General features: G+C 38.3%; 2 protein-coding genes and 1 pseudogene across 5 annotated transcripts in view; all 3 read right to left on the bottom strand.

Moving 5' to 3' along the window:
* Positions 1–14979, bottom strand: part of LOC111330963 (transient receptor potential cation channel subfamily A member 1) — a 40665-nt gene that overhangs the window by 9596 nt on the left and 16090 nt on the right. For all 4 annotated transcript variants that reach the window (XM_088751773.1, XM_088751770.1, XM_088751772.1 and 1 more), the window contains 10 exons: positions 14727–14843; positions 14166–14274; positions 13839–13936; positions 13297–13344; positions 12071–12204; positions 11331–11379; positions 10786–10977; positions 10404–10490; positions 8848–8933; positions 93–254 (listed from right to left, as the gene is read on the bottom strand). In XM_088751773.1, coding sequence (XP_088607899.1) covers positions 93–254; positions 8848–8933; positions 10404–10490; positions 10786–10977; positions 11331–11379; positions 12071–12204; positions 13297–13344; positions 13839–13936; positions 14166–14274; positions 14727–14843 — 1082 coding nt within the window. The remainder of the gene's footprint in view (positions 1–92; positions 255–8847; positions 8934–10403; positions 10491–10785; positions 10978–11330; positions 11380–12070; positions 12205–13296; positions 13345–13838; positions 13937–14165; positions 14275–14726; positions 14844–14979) is intronic.
* On the bottom strand, positions 1405–2460 carry LOC148734637 (adenosine receptor A3-like; annotated as a pseudogene).
* On the bottom strand, positions 1405–8841 carry LOC148734636 (cannabinoid receptor 2-like). Its single transcript, XM_088751779.1, has one exon. It carries the CDS (start codon positions 7099–7101, stop codon positions 6181–6183), a length of 921 nt encoding a protein of 306 aa, XP_088607905.1. The 5' UTR covers positions 7102–8841; the 3' UTR covers positions 1405–6180.

Raw genomic sequence — 14979 nt, 5'->3', positions numbered from 1 at the left:
TCATAGAAAAAAAATGGTGACACAACAAGTGTTTCGACAACTTAACTTTGTGTCACCAAGATAGCGGCCTAATGCATGCTCCGTTCTTTTACCTGTCTATTTTTGCCCCTCTTTTGAGGAAGAACTCAACCAATTCGTCATGGCCCTGTTGTGCAGCCAGATGGAGTGGCGTTCTCTCATAAACATCATTACCATTAACCGTCCTCTTTCCACGTCCTTCCATCAGCTTCTTAGCAACGGATGTGCAGCCGTACCTACATGTATAACAAAGAGGTACAAATGAAGGTCTAGTTAAGACGTTCATAAAAAGCTTTAAAAATGCTAGGATCGAGGAAAATTTACCTATCACTAAGCGTCTTACACAATTCGTCTAGGATGTCTTAGACGCAATTGAGATTTGCTGTTTGTTTCGCCTTTGCCTTTATATTTATGAGTTTCCGTTATCCACGAGAACAAGAACTGTTTTGTTTGTGGTGTGGTTGCACAACACAAACAAAACAGTGGCTGAGTGAAATCGAACTCACAGTTGGTCTTCCCAAAAATTTCTGGATACTTTAGGGAAAATTTACAAGTTTCTGAGAGTTTTAGAAAATATTGAGGTCTTCAGAGAGGTTAGTCTGGGAGTATCATCAAAGTGATTAATGCTTTTTTGTTTGCTCTCTCTTTCCTTCAAACAAAATTTTATTCTAAACCACAAAACAGTCCAATCAAAAGATATTCCAGAGACAAAGAGGCTTTTCAGGATATTAAGTAAAGCTTTTATGATATTTAGGATTAATGTATACCAAACAGGTGAAGAATGCTTTTCGCTAGCACTAATTGGTTAGCTCGCAAGTAATTAGCAACTGCGTACTATTAACCTCCGAAGAGACAAAATCCCCGTTAAAAGCTTCATTTCCACCCATTTTTCGGCATATTTATAAAAACAAACAAATTTTTGGTTCCTTATTCTGTGAATCTCTATGAATTTTTTTCTTTAATTTCCTTTGGATATCAAAACGATTTCATGTGTTTATCGTGAAAAGGTTTAACCATAAACATTCTGCTATATTTAAGGGTAATAATGTATTGGGATAGATAACTTGGTAATTTTCTGGTTCATTGTTTTGTGATCTAGTTAATTATGGCAAATCTTAGGGATTAATTCGATAGGTATTGTAACTTTTGGAGCGTAGGTTGGTTCTATATATATGATTTGCATCTTTCAAAGACCTTTCTAATTGAAATGAGAATTACAACCCCTTGCATGGATTTAAACAATTTTAAAACCTGATCCAAACCCCAAACCATACCTTTTTTCTCTTCTAACGGAAACAACCAGTTAATTAGGTAAATAAATGATTTAGATCTGAATGACCAAGCAAGCCTAATGGTCTCCTTCAACAACATAAAAACTCGCGTATCTCTAGTTTCGATAAACCAATTGATTTATTCAATTCTTTGATAACTGTGTTGAGGTGTCTATACGTGGACGTAAAAATGCGGCTCGCAGAACTTTCCAAGTATGTAGCTTGCAGAGCTTTTTAAGTATGCCTTTTAAAGAGTTTCTTCAAAAACCTGAGAAGTTTATCCGACCTGTGGAAAATAATCCATGGGTTTACTCTGGAATTTAAAACTGCAAAAGTTCTGGCAAAAGGAGAAACTATTTTAACAACATTGTTAATAATATCAGCAGCGAACAAAATATTTATCATTGTCAATGGTACATAACTCACTACCACAGCTCCAATCACTAGGAACACAGTTTTTGCGCTCTTAAAATCTTGCTCAATGAGTCCTTGAGTTACAGCTTGTAACTGACATGTAATATGTCTTTTGTGGCGTTAAGATATGCAGAAAATCCTTGCATAACAGAAAATTATGATGAATACAACAGATGATAGAAAGGTGATCGTTAGGACTTTGGAGATACTTATTAATGACAGGTCAAGGCGCGCTAAGGGCAGTACGGCACTTATCGCCCAGTTGATGATTATAGCCTGGTTAACTCTTGCTTCTGTAGCGATGGTCTGATATCGTAAAGATTCCACAATGCAGATATATCGGTCCACTGTGATCATGGTTAGGTTCAGGCAGGACGAGTGAAGCAAAAAGGTGCCGAGATAAAGAAGAACGATTGGAGGGATCGGCACGATGGCCGGATGCACATCCTTCTGTTGAGAGAGCACACAGCCCATGCAGTGGCTGAGCCAACAGTCCAATTGCAATCAGTAGATCTGATGCACCAAAGGATATCACTTCCAGAAGTAAATTGGATGGGACTTGGCGAAGCTGCGGAAATCTTAAGATGACTACGAGTAACAGGATGCTTCCAGAAATACTCGTGACAAGCAGAACTTAAGTAAAAACTGCTCCAAAGTAGGCGAGAGAAACGCTATACTCGCGGACGTTTTGCCAGCTGGGGCCTTTGTAAAAATAAGTTGTTGCCAGCGTGTCGTTGATCAGCAACGCGTTTTCCATGTTACTGCCTTGACGATGGAACAACCTGCACAGCAACCTTCTACCTTCTGTGATCGGTTTAACAAATGTTTATCTTCCTTGAAAGAAATGCGTAATAACTGTTGCACATATGTGGTTTTCCCACTGGAACAACATCTTTGTCAGAACGAGACAAAGAACTACGCTGCAAAATTAAAAAATGGCGACACGGTTCTTACAAAAGGTTACATGCCATACACAAAAAGAAAATCAGTACTTAAAGAATACATCTCAACAGTTAAGGATGTACTTTTATTTAAAATTATGTAGAGGATATTACATGGCTACGTGCGGACACGAATTTCATCTTCGAGGTTTGATTAAAATCAACGAATCTCCTCCTTTTTAGTGAACTCTAAAGTGGCTTTTTTTTCTTTAAATTCCGTAATAAGTAAATTAAACTTCTATTCAAACGCGATTCGCGATTCTCACTTCAATGTTTTTTTCCGTGTTCACAAACACAATATTTGTCTTGAATGTGACCTGCGCACGAAATGTCTGATTCAGCGTTATTCGTTAATGTTCTCGTCAAGCGCGGATTTTTTTCTGGCAGTTATCTTCGAGTCTCACGGGATTTCTGAACTCTTCAGTCTTTATTTTTTGCACAGCGAGCCAAGCATGCTTGAAAACGATAAAAGCTTCTTCGTTCTTAAGAACAGCCTGTTCTGTTTGCACCAATAATTCAGACCAGGATTATGTTATAGTAAGAAATGATACGTTTTAACCAATCAAAACGCTCGTAGTCTCTCAGTAAATAAATTACAATTGACCAACTCGGTAGACAAATGATAATTTTTTACTGTGATTCTAGAAGTAACATAAAGAAAACTTGAAGAACCGTCAACTTTAAAACCTACGCGAGTAACAACTTAAAACAGCACAGGTACATAATAAGTAAAGTCGTTCATTGGGCTCATTTGTGAACGATGTTATCAGGATGGAAAGATAAATTCATATCCAACTGCGAACTTGTAACGTTCTGTTTATCCTACAGACATCAATAAAATTTATGTTCTAAAAAGTATCTGAGATAGAACGAACGACCTGATTGGTCAAAACATATGTTTATTATTCATAGAGAGTTGAAGTTTATTTTATAGAAGTGATAGACCACACTCTCTCTTGGTTTACCGTCGTAATAACCCACTTGGGATTTCGAGAGAACACGAGAAAAGTTTGTTAATCCCTCGAAAAACTTTTCTTGCTCGTTTTTCCTCGTGAATTCGGAAAATGTAATAATATGGACGAGAAATGTAATAAAGCATTCATTGCAAAAGAAAGGTTATAACTTTTGAACACAAAATGTGATAACATTTCTAACGCATAATGAAATAATGCAGAATGTAATACTATATCTAATGCATAATGTACTGACACAAACTGTGAAACAAGGTGGTAAGTAAAGTCAAAGTGCTAGATTAGAAGTCTATAGCAAATTTTTTTAATGGTCTACTAGTGAGCAGCACTACACAAAATAACATGAAAAAACTTTCGTGAAGTTTCTGTCCGTTTCAGCAATAGCAAACTTCATCAGGGAGTTTTAACCAATAGAGCAAATAAGCTTGCCGACTGATATACCATTCTTAAATTATATGCCTGTTTTTGCATAGTATGATGCAAGCGTTAAATAATTCGCAAGGAGTTCTTTGACAAAAATGATGAACATGCGCGACATTTTTGGACGTGATACGTACGTGTCTTAGTAGGTGATGTGTTCGGGGTCCACGGATTCAGTGTTCAATCTATTTCAGAGCTCCAGTTCGCAGAGCGGCTGCTCATTGGTTAAGTTTGAAAAATCAGTTGAGTCAGATTAACTCGCTACGACTCTGCTTACGATAGTAAAGCTAAAATCCTGAGAACCTCTTATTCGATTCAAGTTCAGTATCTGCGATGGGACAAACAAATGATGGGTGCTTTATTACATTTTGCGGCGATATTATCACATTTGCACAGTGTTATAGTTTGCATCGATATTATTACATTTTGCGGCGATTGTTAGAACACTGTGCGTCAGTATTACATTTTGCGTCAGTATTATACTTTGCGTCAGTATTACATTTCGCGTTATTATTAAATTTTGGGTCAGTATTATACTTTGCGTCGGTATTACATTTTGCGTTATTATTAAATTTTGCGTCAGTATTACATTTTGTGTCACTATTACAATTTGCGTCCAGTATTACATTTTGCACCGCAATACTGAACCTGCATCATTCGTATCCATTAATTAACAAATACAATTATAGAAATTTTATTTACTTAATGGATATGTAAATCGATCCACGCCCCAGATCTAGACTTTTTTCCGACTCGAGACAATCGAAGATGATTGTCTTTAGAAATCAGCATCAAAATCCTTACGCAAACTCGCTGATTTCTTTTTTAGGACAGAAAAGGGGTTGCTATTGGCTGAATTGAATAAATTATAATAAAGGTCTTTATAATAATAATAAAGGTCTTTTTTAAGAATTATTGTGCAAATAGACGTGCAACAATTAACACGAATAGAATGAATAAGGAAAAAGAAAAGGTATTAATTACTACTGAAAAGACATCTATAAATAAAAACTGATTTAAAACGGCTTGTCTGAACCTTAGGCAAAATATAATTATGCGACCTAGTTCTCAATTGCCGTGTTCTCTGGGGAGGTAAGAGATCGCTCAACGCAGTGTTGGTGGAAGAGATCCTTTGCCATAATTTCTTATCTCTATTGCAACGGATATCCAAGATACTGTGTTGCTTTAAGCAGTAACCCAGCTTATAACACCTGGCAAAGAGCTTATCAATTCTACTTAAATATTTACTATAAAAAGCACACCCCCAGACCTCAATAGCATATGTAAAAACTGAAAGAATCAAACTTTGAAAAAGTAAGTCCAAATTCTCAATAGGGTAGCCATAATATTTACATATTCTCAAAATATACAACCTACTGCTAGCCTTACTAAGCAGATAATCAATATGAGTGTCCCAATTAACTGGCACTTGCTCAAAGGTAACACCCAATAGTTTCAGTTTTTCTTTCCTCCCTATGATCTCAAGTGGTTCAGGAGGCGTCTTGGAAGTCTTTCCTCGTAAAAGAAGTTCCCATGTTTTCGTCAAGTTGACTTTCATGCAGTTCTTCTCGGACCATTCGATAAAGGATAGGACTTCCGTTTCGGATTCATCTAAGCCTACATTTGCCTCGATTGCTAAACTAATAGTTATATCATCAGCAAATTTAAATAGAAGATTCTTATTAGTATTAACAGCTTTGATATCGTTAATAAAAATAGAAAATAAGACCGGCCCCAGGACTGTACCTTGAAGAACACCCCTATTTATAGAAACATGTTCAGTACTATGACCATCGACAACAACTCTCTGCTTCTATGATTTAAAAAACTAATAAGCCAATTAATATATGGATTAATGTTAACTTGCTTTAAACCTGGAACCGGCATACAGCTGTTTCGAGGAAGGAAGATCGCAAAAGGTACTGTGGTTAATTTTCGGGTCACAGTTCCTTTACATCAGGATTTCAGGGAAATCTGAGGAAACATCAATGAAACATCGCGGGTTTGATGAATTGACTACCAGAATGCATTGATAACTAGATTATTATCCGAGATTGTCGTATGCACTTTATACACAATTCCGACAGCCTTCCTCGAAACACCTGTATATGAGAACGTATATGTGATTGTATATCGCTAAGCTTTTTAGGAGTCACGTTTAAACAATCTTTTCAGAAACCTGCGAAGTTTTTTCGACCTGAAAAATATTATCCATGGATTTACACTAGAATTAAGAAGAAAAAAAGCTGTAGCAAAAGGATGACCCAGTTTAACATAATCGCTAGTAATGCCAGCAGTTAATAAAAGCTTTATCACAATCAATGGCACATAACTCACTAACACAGCTCCGATCACAAGGAACACAGTTTTTGCGCTTTTGAAGTCTTGTTTTATTGGTCCGTGAGTTAAAGGTTGTTGCTGACATCTAATTTGTCTCTTGTGGCATCGAGATATGCAGAAAATCCTTGCATTACAGAAAATGTTGATAAACAAAACAAAGGATACAAAGATGATCTGGAGGACAAGTGTGACCGCCATGAACGAAGGAAATAAATGCGTTACGGGCAATATAGCAGTTATCAACCAGCTGATAAAAATGAAAAAGTAAACTTTGCTTTCTGTAACGATGGTCTGATAGCGTAAGGATTCCACGATGCAGATGTATCGGTCCACGGTGATCATAGCCAAGTTCAAGGCGGACGAGTAAAACAAAAAAGCTCCGAAATAGAGAAGAACGATTGGAGGGATCGGCACGATGGATGCACAATTTTCTGTTGAGAGGGCACACAGGCCATGCAGCGGCTGAGCCAACAGTCCAATCAGTAAATCTGAGGCACCAAGGGATATCAGAAGTAGATTGGATGGGACACGACGAAGCTGTGGAAATGCTATGATGACCACAACCAACAGGATACTCCCTACAATACTCAGGAAAGACAATACGAAAGACAAAACTGCTCCAAAGACGGCGAACGAAACGCTGTACTCGCGGACGGTTTGCCAACTGGTGCCATAAGTGGAAGAGTTTAAAGATGATACGCTCGAATCTGGATAAGAGCTTGCCATATTAGAAAATTGAAGATGGATAAAAAATATATATACATAGTTCGCTTACATCCTTATGGCCGCTCTTTGTGTTTACTTCACCTTAAGAAATCCATTTGCATGTTCTTACCCTGAAATACTACGATAAGAATATATTTTTCATTTGAACGGATGTTCCCAAAACAAAAGACTGTACAGCTGGACTTAAAAAGATTTAGCATTGTGTTTAAACTCTGTGAAATTAATTTCATTCAAATCACAGAATTTCCACCAAAAATCGGCTTTTCAAAGTTGTTGGGAGCATCAGATGTTGATTAGAAATTTCAAGCGATTTCAAAATCATATATTTTAGTACACCTTTTGCTTACTCCTATATGCTAAAGAAATCGATTTTGGCCTTTTCCTGTATTTTTTTTTCCTTTTTCTGTGATAACGTTACTGCAATATCAAGTGTAATCATAACCATTACAATTTCCTCAAATGTGATTGGTGCATTTGCTGCTTTATTTCTCATATCTTATCCCTTAGAGTTTTAATCGTAAAGAATCAATCGGACAATTAAAGCATCCAAGTCCACTCAGCTAAATTTGCCAAACACAGAACTGATCACAGTAGCCATAGCAATAACCACTTACTTTACAATTAGGATTTATAATAAAAAGCTCTGACGTCCTTTTATTCAAGAATGTTTCAAAGGCTGGTTGTCATTAGCGAGTTTAGACAGGAAAGTGCCCGGATTAGTTACGTAATCATCCTCCAAGGTTTCTTTATGTTTTCATGAAAGCAGCTTAATTAAGATCCGAACTCATTGACGTAACAATTTTCCCCAGACGTCCTGGTGAATAATGCCATATTCTTACGCTGAATTGACATTTAAATTTTTTTAAAAAAATGTTGATTTTGGAGTTTAGAAAGCCCTGTCTAACACCATCAAATGTAGAGGTTACAAGACTGGAAAGATACCCCGACTTACGACAAATAATTAACAAATGGTAAACACCACAGCGTACACTATTGAGTTATGGATGCCCGCGGGAGGTTGCTAAGCACGAAAGAAGCGTAAGAGTCGCTCGAGGCGATAGCCGAGAGCGACTCTAGCTTCCTGAGTGCTTAGCAAACCTCCCAAGTGCATCCATAACTCAATAGTGTACACTGTGGTGTTTACCATTTGTTTCATAACATAGCATTGATATATTGTAGCTAAAGAGTTCCTTTTATTTAACAAATCTTACGCGACCAGAAAAAACAAGCGCGCGCGGAAAAATAGTCTTTGCATTTGCTCACGTCAGCAGCGTACACCCATGGGCAAATGGGGGACGCTAAATTGACCAATCAGAGCGCGCGCTTTACTTTGGTTATGTTATAAATAAAAACAGTTCTCATTACAGAATTGGTTACTCTAAAACAAAAGTTGCAATCAACCTTGGGAGTGTTTATAATTAAGTGAAATATTGATCTTCGTAGTTTTTCCATGTTGACAAACACACTTACCATGACGACGATGTAATCTTCGTTTATGAGGATGTAATGGTACTTTCACTGGGTAATGGGGTAATGGTACTTTCACTAGGATAAAACGTCCTCGAAACAGGTGAAATTCGAATTAAATCTGATTGGTTGACAAAGTGGCGCGCGTTTTCTGGACCATATCAAGTAACGCAAAACCAATGGAATCCAAAAGCAATCTCGGGTTACTTTTCACGCTCAATTGCAAATTGTGCATGCTCCAACGAGTTGAGCAAAATAAGCTTTACAGTGCTATGCTACCTTGCAGCAATATGTAACGGCGTCTCCCCTGAGCCATTTGTGATGGTAGCTCCCGCTCGGTACTTCATCAAAATGATTGATGCGTCCTGCATTTAAAAAAGAATAGGTATAAAATTTCTGTGTTCTGCTTGGTCACGTTACCTCTCTCTCTGCAAAGTGTTGCGTGACGATCCACTCGCATCACAATTGGATCTGTTCTGTAGCATTGCAACTACATTGCAAGTGTGGCATTAAATGTATGCCACTACAACACCTTTTTATCTCTACAAAATTGTTGGTCCAAAATGGGAAATAAAACCACGCTTATCAAAAGGGGTAACTGTAGCTTCTAAAATGTCTTACTAAAAGTTTTATGTAAAGTACACGAAATAAAAAAATCTGTTCCGATCTTCCATTCCAGGCCTGCGGACATCTATTCACGAACGATATAGCTAAAAAATGCCAGAAAAATGACACACGCAGTTTGTTTAACAAATGGTGACAACTGCATCTCTCGTTTAGAAGCTTACAACGAAGGTCCCCTATACTTTTTATGTGAGGCGTGATGGGGCGATTTTTTTCTCGTGAATCGTGATTTGACTTTTTTTTTATTCATGAATCGTGATTGAAGATAATTAGACCTTTTCATGTCCACGTGAAATAATTTTTGTATTTAAACGTGACCCGTGAATCAATAGCTGAATTAATGATGAATTTCCCACTATTTTATGGTTTTGGAAATGTACTTATTTTTCTCGAACGGCTGTGGTTAGGTTTTGACCTGGGTTTTTGACAGGAGATGGACTTGATATGGAACGATAAAAGTCACACGACAGACCACTAATAATTCTTAAAAACACAAAATAACACATTACGTCATCTTTTGTCGCGTCAAGACTAGAAAAAGTAAAATATTAATTCAATGTGATTGTCTCGAAGTTCGCGTGACGTGCAAGAGTTTTGAATATCATTCGTGACGCGTGAAAAGGCCAAATAATTTTACATGGCTGAGTTTTGAAAAGGGGTATGGGGGACCCTCCACAACCACTAAAGTTCTTTTCGATTGCATGTCGTTGAGAGAACATAAGCTTCTCTCTTAGTGTCGTAAACTGCAGCCAAAGCTATAGTAACAGCTAATCAGAGCAGAGGTTAACATAACAAGGAGCAAATCAGGACTTATGGTAAATACGTCCAGCTCAAAGGCGGAAAAATGCTGGGGAACGAGTCGCAACTTGGGCAAATTCAGCATCTGATTGGTTGAGGGAGATGGCGCGATCACATAGCCCAATGAAGCAAAATCGATGCTTAGGCCCCGTCCACAAAGAAACCACAGTAAACATTTCAAATACACCGCAAAAAAGGATAAATCTGTTTCCAACCGCACAACTGCTGCCAAAACGGTTTATGAAAACAGGAAGTGATTTCCGTCTTTTCGAAAATAGCCGTTTTCAGTGGACAATTGATCCGGATTAAAGGGATGATAGGCTTGGCCCGTAGCATTGGATGGCCGGGACTTCAGTTGAAAAAATACTCTGATTACAAAAAACCTCAGCAAAACGACCCACAATTATTCTTACCTTCACACATCCTTTACAAGCTGCGTAATGAAGAGGGGTGTTTCCAAGACGGTCCTTGGCTCGGATGAGGGCACTCGCCTTCACATCCTGGTGAAGAAAATATCTGGTTTTGCATACTTATCTAAAGCGTATATCAAGGGTATTATGGCGGAAAAATTGCCCGCCCTAACATACTTCCCTCAGTTCTATTTTTAATGATGAAGCTTATGGTGAGATTTTTAAACGTGGCCATGAGCCTTAAGGGGAAAAAAGGAATTATTGTAAATAGTGATGATTGGAATAAAAGCATCTTTCAGCAAATTTTTTCTTGAGAACTTCTATCTCCTGACATTTACTGGAAAACCAAGATGTTAATTAAAATGTTGGAACAAAAAGTGCCTACTTTCAGGATTTCCTTGACAATATCAGAACTTTCAATAGCGTAGTGTAAAACTGTTTTATTCTCGGAGTCTCTGACGTCCACATTAGCTCCGTGTTCAAGAAGAACTTTAGCGGTCTCAAAACAGTTACACTGTGCAGCTAACATCACAGGCGTGCGGCCTTCATAGTCTGTTGCATTGATTTGATCCACATCCTATACAATAAACAAAAAATTATTACATGCTGAAGACACGAGTTAGTGTTACAAGATTGCGATTGTCCCTCTCCGCCTCCCCGCCTCCCCGCCTCCCCCCCCCCCGCCTCCCCCCCCCCCCGCCACTTCAAAAGTCCAAGATGCGGCTAACATCTTAATGAAATTATACTGACCACTTGTTCGAAACATGGGTGTATAAATAAACTGCGATTTAGGGGTTACCTATAGGGTCTTTGCTAAAGCATTTTTGCTAACAGCACTTTGTTCAGGCAGCATACTCCAAAGATAGTTGATCATTCCTGTGAAAATTACGCGGTATGGGACAAATACGCAGCTTTTCTTATATAGCATACCTGTTTGAGGAGGTAGGAGATAACTTCTGAGTGGTTTGACTGAGCTGCCCTGTGAAAAGATAATTCGGTCAGTAACATCGAGAACGATTTTTTTTCAAAGAATGTGTTTGAGTCAAACTGAAACTTCAGCCGTAGAAATATAGTTTCCTGATCTCTCAAGGCGAAATATCATGGTACTGACGGCAAGAACAAAGAAACCATAGAGTGAAAATACCAACTTACCAAAAGACGGTAAGATCATTGAAATTACATTTTAGAGCGCGAAAGCCTCTTTTTGGGCCTAGAGGATTGGACGGTGCTATAGAGTTTGGTGTTAGGTGTATTGAGTTTCTTATTCAAAACACCACTGAGCCTATTGAGTCGAAGGGTGGGGGCGGGGGTGGGGGGGTGGGGGTACTAAACTTGTTTTTGAATTTAATTTTATGATTTATGATAGAATATGCCACTTTTTATTACACCACAGCCCGTGACAACGTTTTGTCTTAAAAGGCCCTGGCGCCTTATAAAAACTCCTCTTCGCGGCCTCTTTGCCTGCTGCATTATTCAACATAATCTATAACTGTTAAAGGTACCAAAAGAAGGTTAACGACTATTAGTCATTCTAGCGACTCGATCAGATAAATTACCTCCAGAGTGCAAATTTATGAGATGATCGGTGCTTCACCCAGGAATCATCTGCAGGTTTGAATTAACTAACGTGAAGGACATGAATGACAAACACTGCCGGTGAGAGCGCTTACTTATGAATGGGTAACATTCCATCTTGATCCGGAGGCGGGTCCAGTATGAATGCCACAGCCTTCATCAAAATATCCAGGATGTCCATGTACCCGTATGAAGAAGCTAAGTGAACAGGCGTACTGCCATCGGATGACTGCATAGAAAAACATGTGCAGATTAACAGTCGAATTTAAAAACTGCGCAGATTTAAGCCATTTTAATAGAATGAATACTTTCTACTGCAATGAATATTCAATTTCGTATAACAAGTTGAAACACGCACAGATAACGTCGCCGATAACAGTTTTTTGCTTTTTTATTAAATAAAATAAATCGATTCCACGCTGACGTGCGTCTGTTCAATAAATATATCTTATTAGACGTTTTGTTGTGTAGTATCGCTGAGTATTTTTTCGAGTTGTGCCGTATTTTGACGAGCCCGTAGGGCGAGTCAAAATACAAATAACGAGTAAAAATACTCAGCGATACTACACAACAAAACGTCTAATAAGTTATTTATTATTCAACACGCCAAACTGTTATTTCAGTGCGGGCGAATTTCGCGGATATTTATTCACGGGGAGTGCGTGACAGAAGTATGCGAAGCGGAACGGAATTGGCGCGTTGTTGTGTCGCTGTTTCTATTTTCTTCATTAAGCGAAGAAGTTTTTTGGTCGTCAAGCTGTTCTTCCTCGTTCGATTCATCTAATGGACTTGGACCTATATTTGCGAGCCATTCTGACTCTTCGTGGTCGGAAATATGATTCAAATTGTCCGCCACTTTTTTTTTTTCGTAACTACAATCCGATTCTTCGGTTGCGCGATGCGAGAAAACCTGTTTAACCGGTACTACAATAGACGAGTACAAATACCGCGTGATATTTGTACTCGTCTATGGCGTTATTTGTAATCGTCTAGGTGTAGTTGGATAATAATAGATCATAGATGACTTCAAATCGGGTAAGAACATCATTCGAACTCTTGACTGTGCCTCAGGAACCAATTGCTTTGTTCTTACCCCATTTTTACGTTATCTGTGATCAACAACTTAACAGACGCCCTGCAACAAGTGTATCGCACCAACACCGACTACAGAAGACCTTTAAAATTGTTTACGACTTGTTTGCTTTGACATCTCAAAGACCGCCTTTGTTTTTTTAGTCTTTATTCTGCCGTCCTTATTGGCCGTCGTTCAACAACACTCATTTAAAATGCACCATGTAAATACTGTAAATCAAAATTTCACCTTCACTGCATTTGGTCCCGCTCCTTCTTCAAGACAAAGTTCGACAACCTGTAATGGAAATAAAGGATGAGTGATCAAAGAAATCGTGACCGGTTAATAACATGATCTACATAAGAACTTTAGGAACTTTAAAGAAAAGAACTGCCTTCTGTGCTCGATTAAAAACCTTCTCCTTTTTCAGAGTTTCAAACTCTCTCCTTACTTAATTATACTGTTTGTGAATCAGTAACAATAACATCAATAATGATAAGTATGATAAAAATTATAATAGTCATCATTCAATCAAAGTGATAGGATAAGCACTAAAAGTGTACGTTCATAGAGATAATTGTGTAAATCCACTAAAGCTGTAAGAAACGAAACATAAATAAATACTACTTCAGAAAGAACAAACAAAACAACACCATAAACCTCTTAACCCCACCAACTGACCCATCCATTCACCCCAACTTGGCTTGAATCGATAAAAACAGAATTAAGAAGTATAAAACAGCAACAGAGGAAAAGGCTCCTTCCCCACCCACCCATCCCTCGCCATATACCTTAGCGACTCCACTTTCCACCGCCAGATGAAGCAATGTACTATCGGTGTTATCGACATGTAAGAGAACATCATCACGTGAGATCCCTTGACCTTTTGCTGCAACGAAAAGTGTTTTGAGAGTTCAGAAAATGCAGTCGTTAAAAAGAGAAGTACTAACATTGTGGGTCGATTTGTATCTGCTAATCGCAAAGTAGTGACTTTGTAACCATGGAGATCTATTGCATCAGATCACACAACCCGAGAGTTTTTTTGGAGTAGCGAAAACGTCGCTGAGATAGAAACTGTAACAAGAAAGCGGATATGCTTTGGAATGCGAATTACTCACAGTAATGAAAGAGGCAGACCATGACGTCATAACAGCCGTGTAAGGCAGCATGCGCAATAGGCGTCATATTCTTATGGTCACGTGCCAGTATCTTAGCACTATATTGTAACTGCGAAACAAAGACAAAGCACACCAGTTATGAAAAGATCAAGGACTCGACTAAGGCCGGAAAGGTGGGTCTTTTCTTGCCGTTTGTTTGTGATGAAAACTTTGTCAGCTACATTTTTGAAATAAAAACAATGACTGAAAAAAATCGAATGATTCTAGCCTATAAAAGGACATCAAAGTGCGATACTGTGCTGAGTGTTTTATATTAAAAGTATCGCTTATTCGATAAGTTTCAACGTAGATTACTGAGAATTCAAGGTTCATGAGAAAAGTTCTAGCTAGGTAAAATGAAGGGTCTTTCGTCTTTGAACTGCTGTTTTTGCAAGGTTCCATCTCCCAACCGAGAACTACAAGCCAAACCATGCACGTATTCTAAATTTTGTTTATCTCTCAGTAAAGTAACCCAGCCATCAAATTGTACTTAATCTATTTTAACGACATGCAGTCTCTCACCAGTAATTTACAGATGGCGACGCTGTTCACGTGATCTAAATGGGCGGCAATGTGTAGTGGAGTGCATCCGGAATTTCCCACAGCATTTGGGTTGGCATGCCCCTCACGCAGCAGTGCCTACAAAGTCATGTAACGAAAGTATCACACATTTAAATTATCAGCATAACGTGCGTGGAGAAAAGCACCTACCGCTTCTTAATGACCTCTGGATCTCTAAAAGCATTGATAACATTCAAAGCGTCGAATGCTTTGA

Source organism: Stylophora pistillata, chromosome 3 (assembly GCF_964205215.1).
Source record: "Stylophora pistillata chromosome 3, jaStyPist1.2, whole genome shotgun sequence".
NCBI classification, from domain to species: domain Eukaryota; kingdom Metazoa; phylum Cnidaria; class Anthozoa; order Scleractinia; family Pocilloporidae; genus Stylophora; species Stylophora pistillata.
The sequence above is the reverse complement of the archived record's forward strand: the minus strand, read 5'-3'. Positions and strand labels throughout refer to the sequence as shown.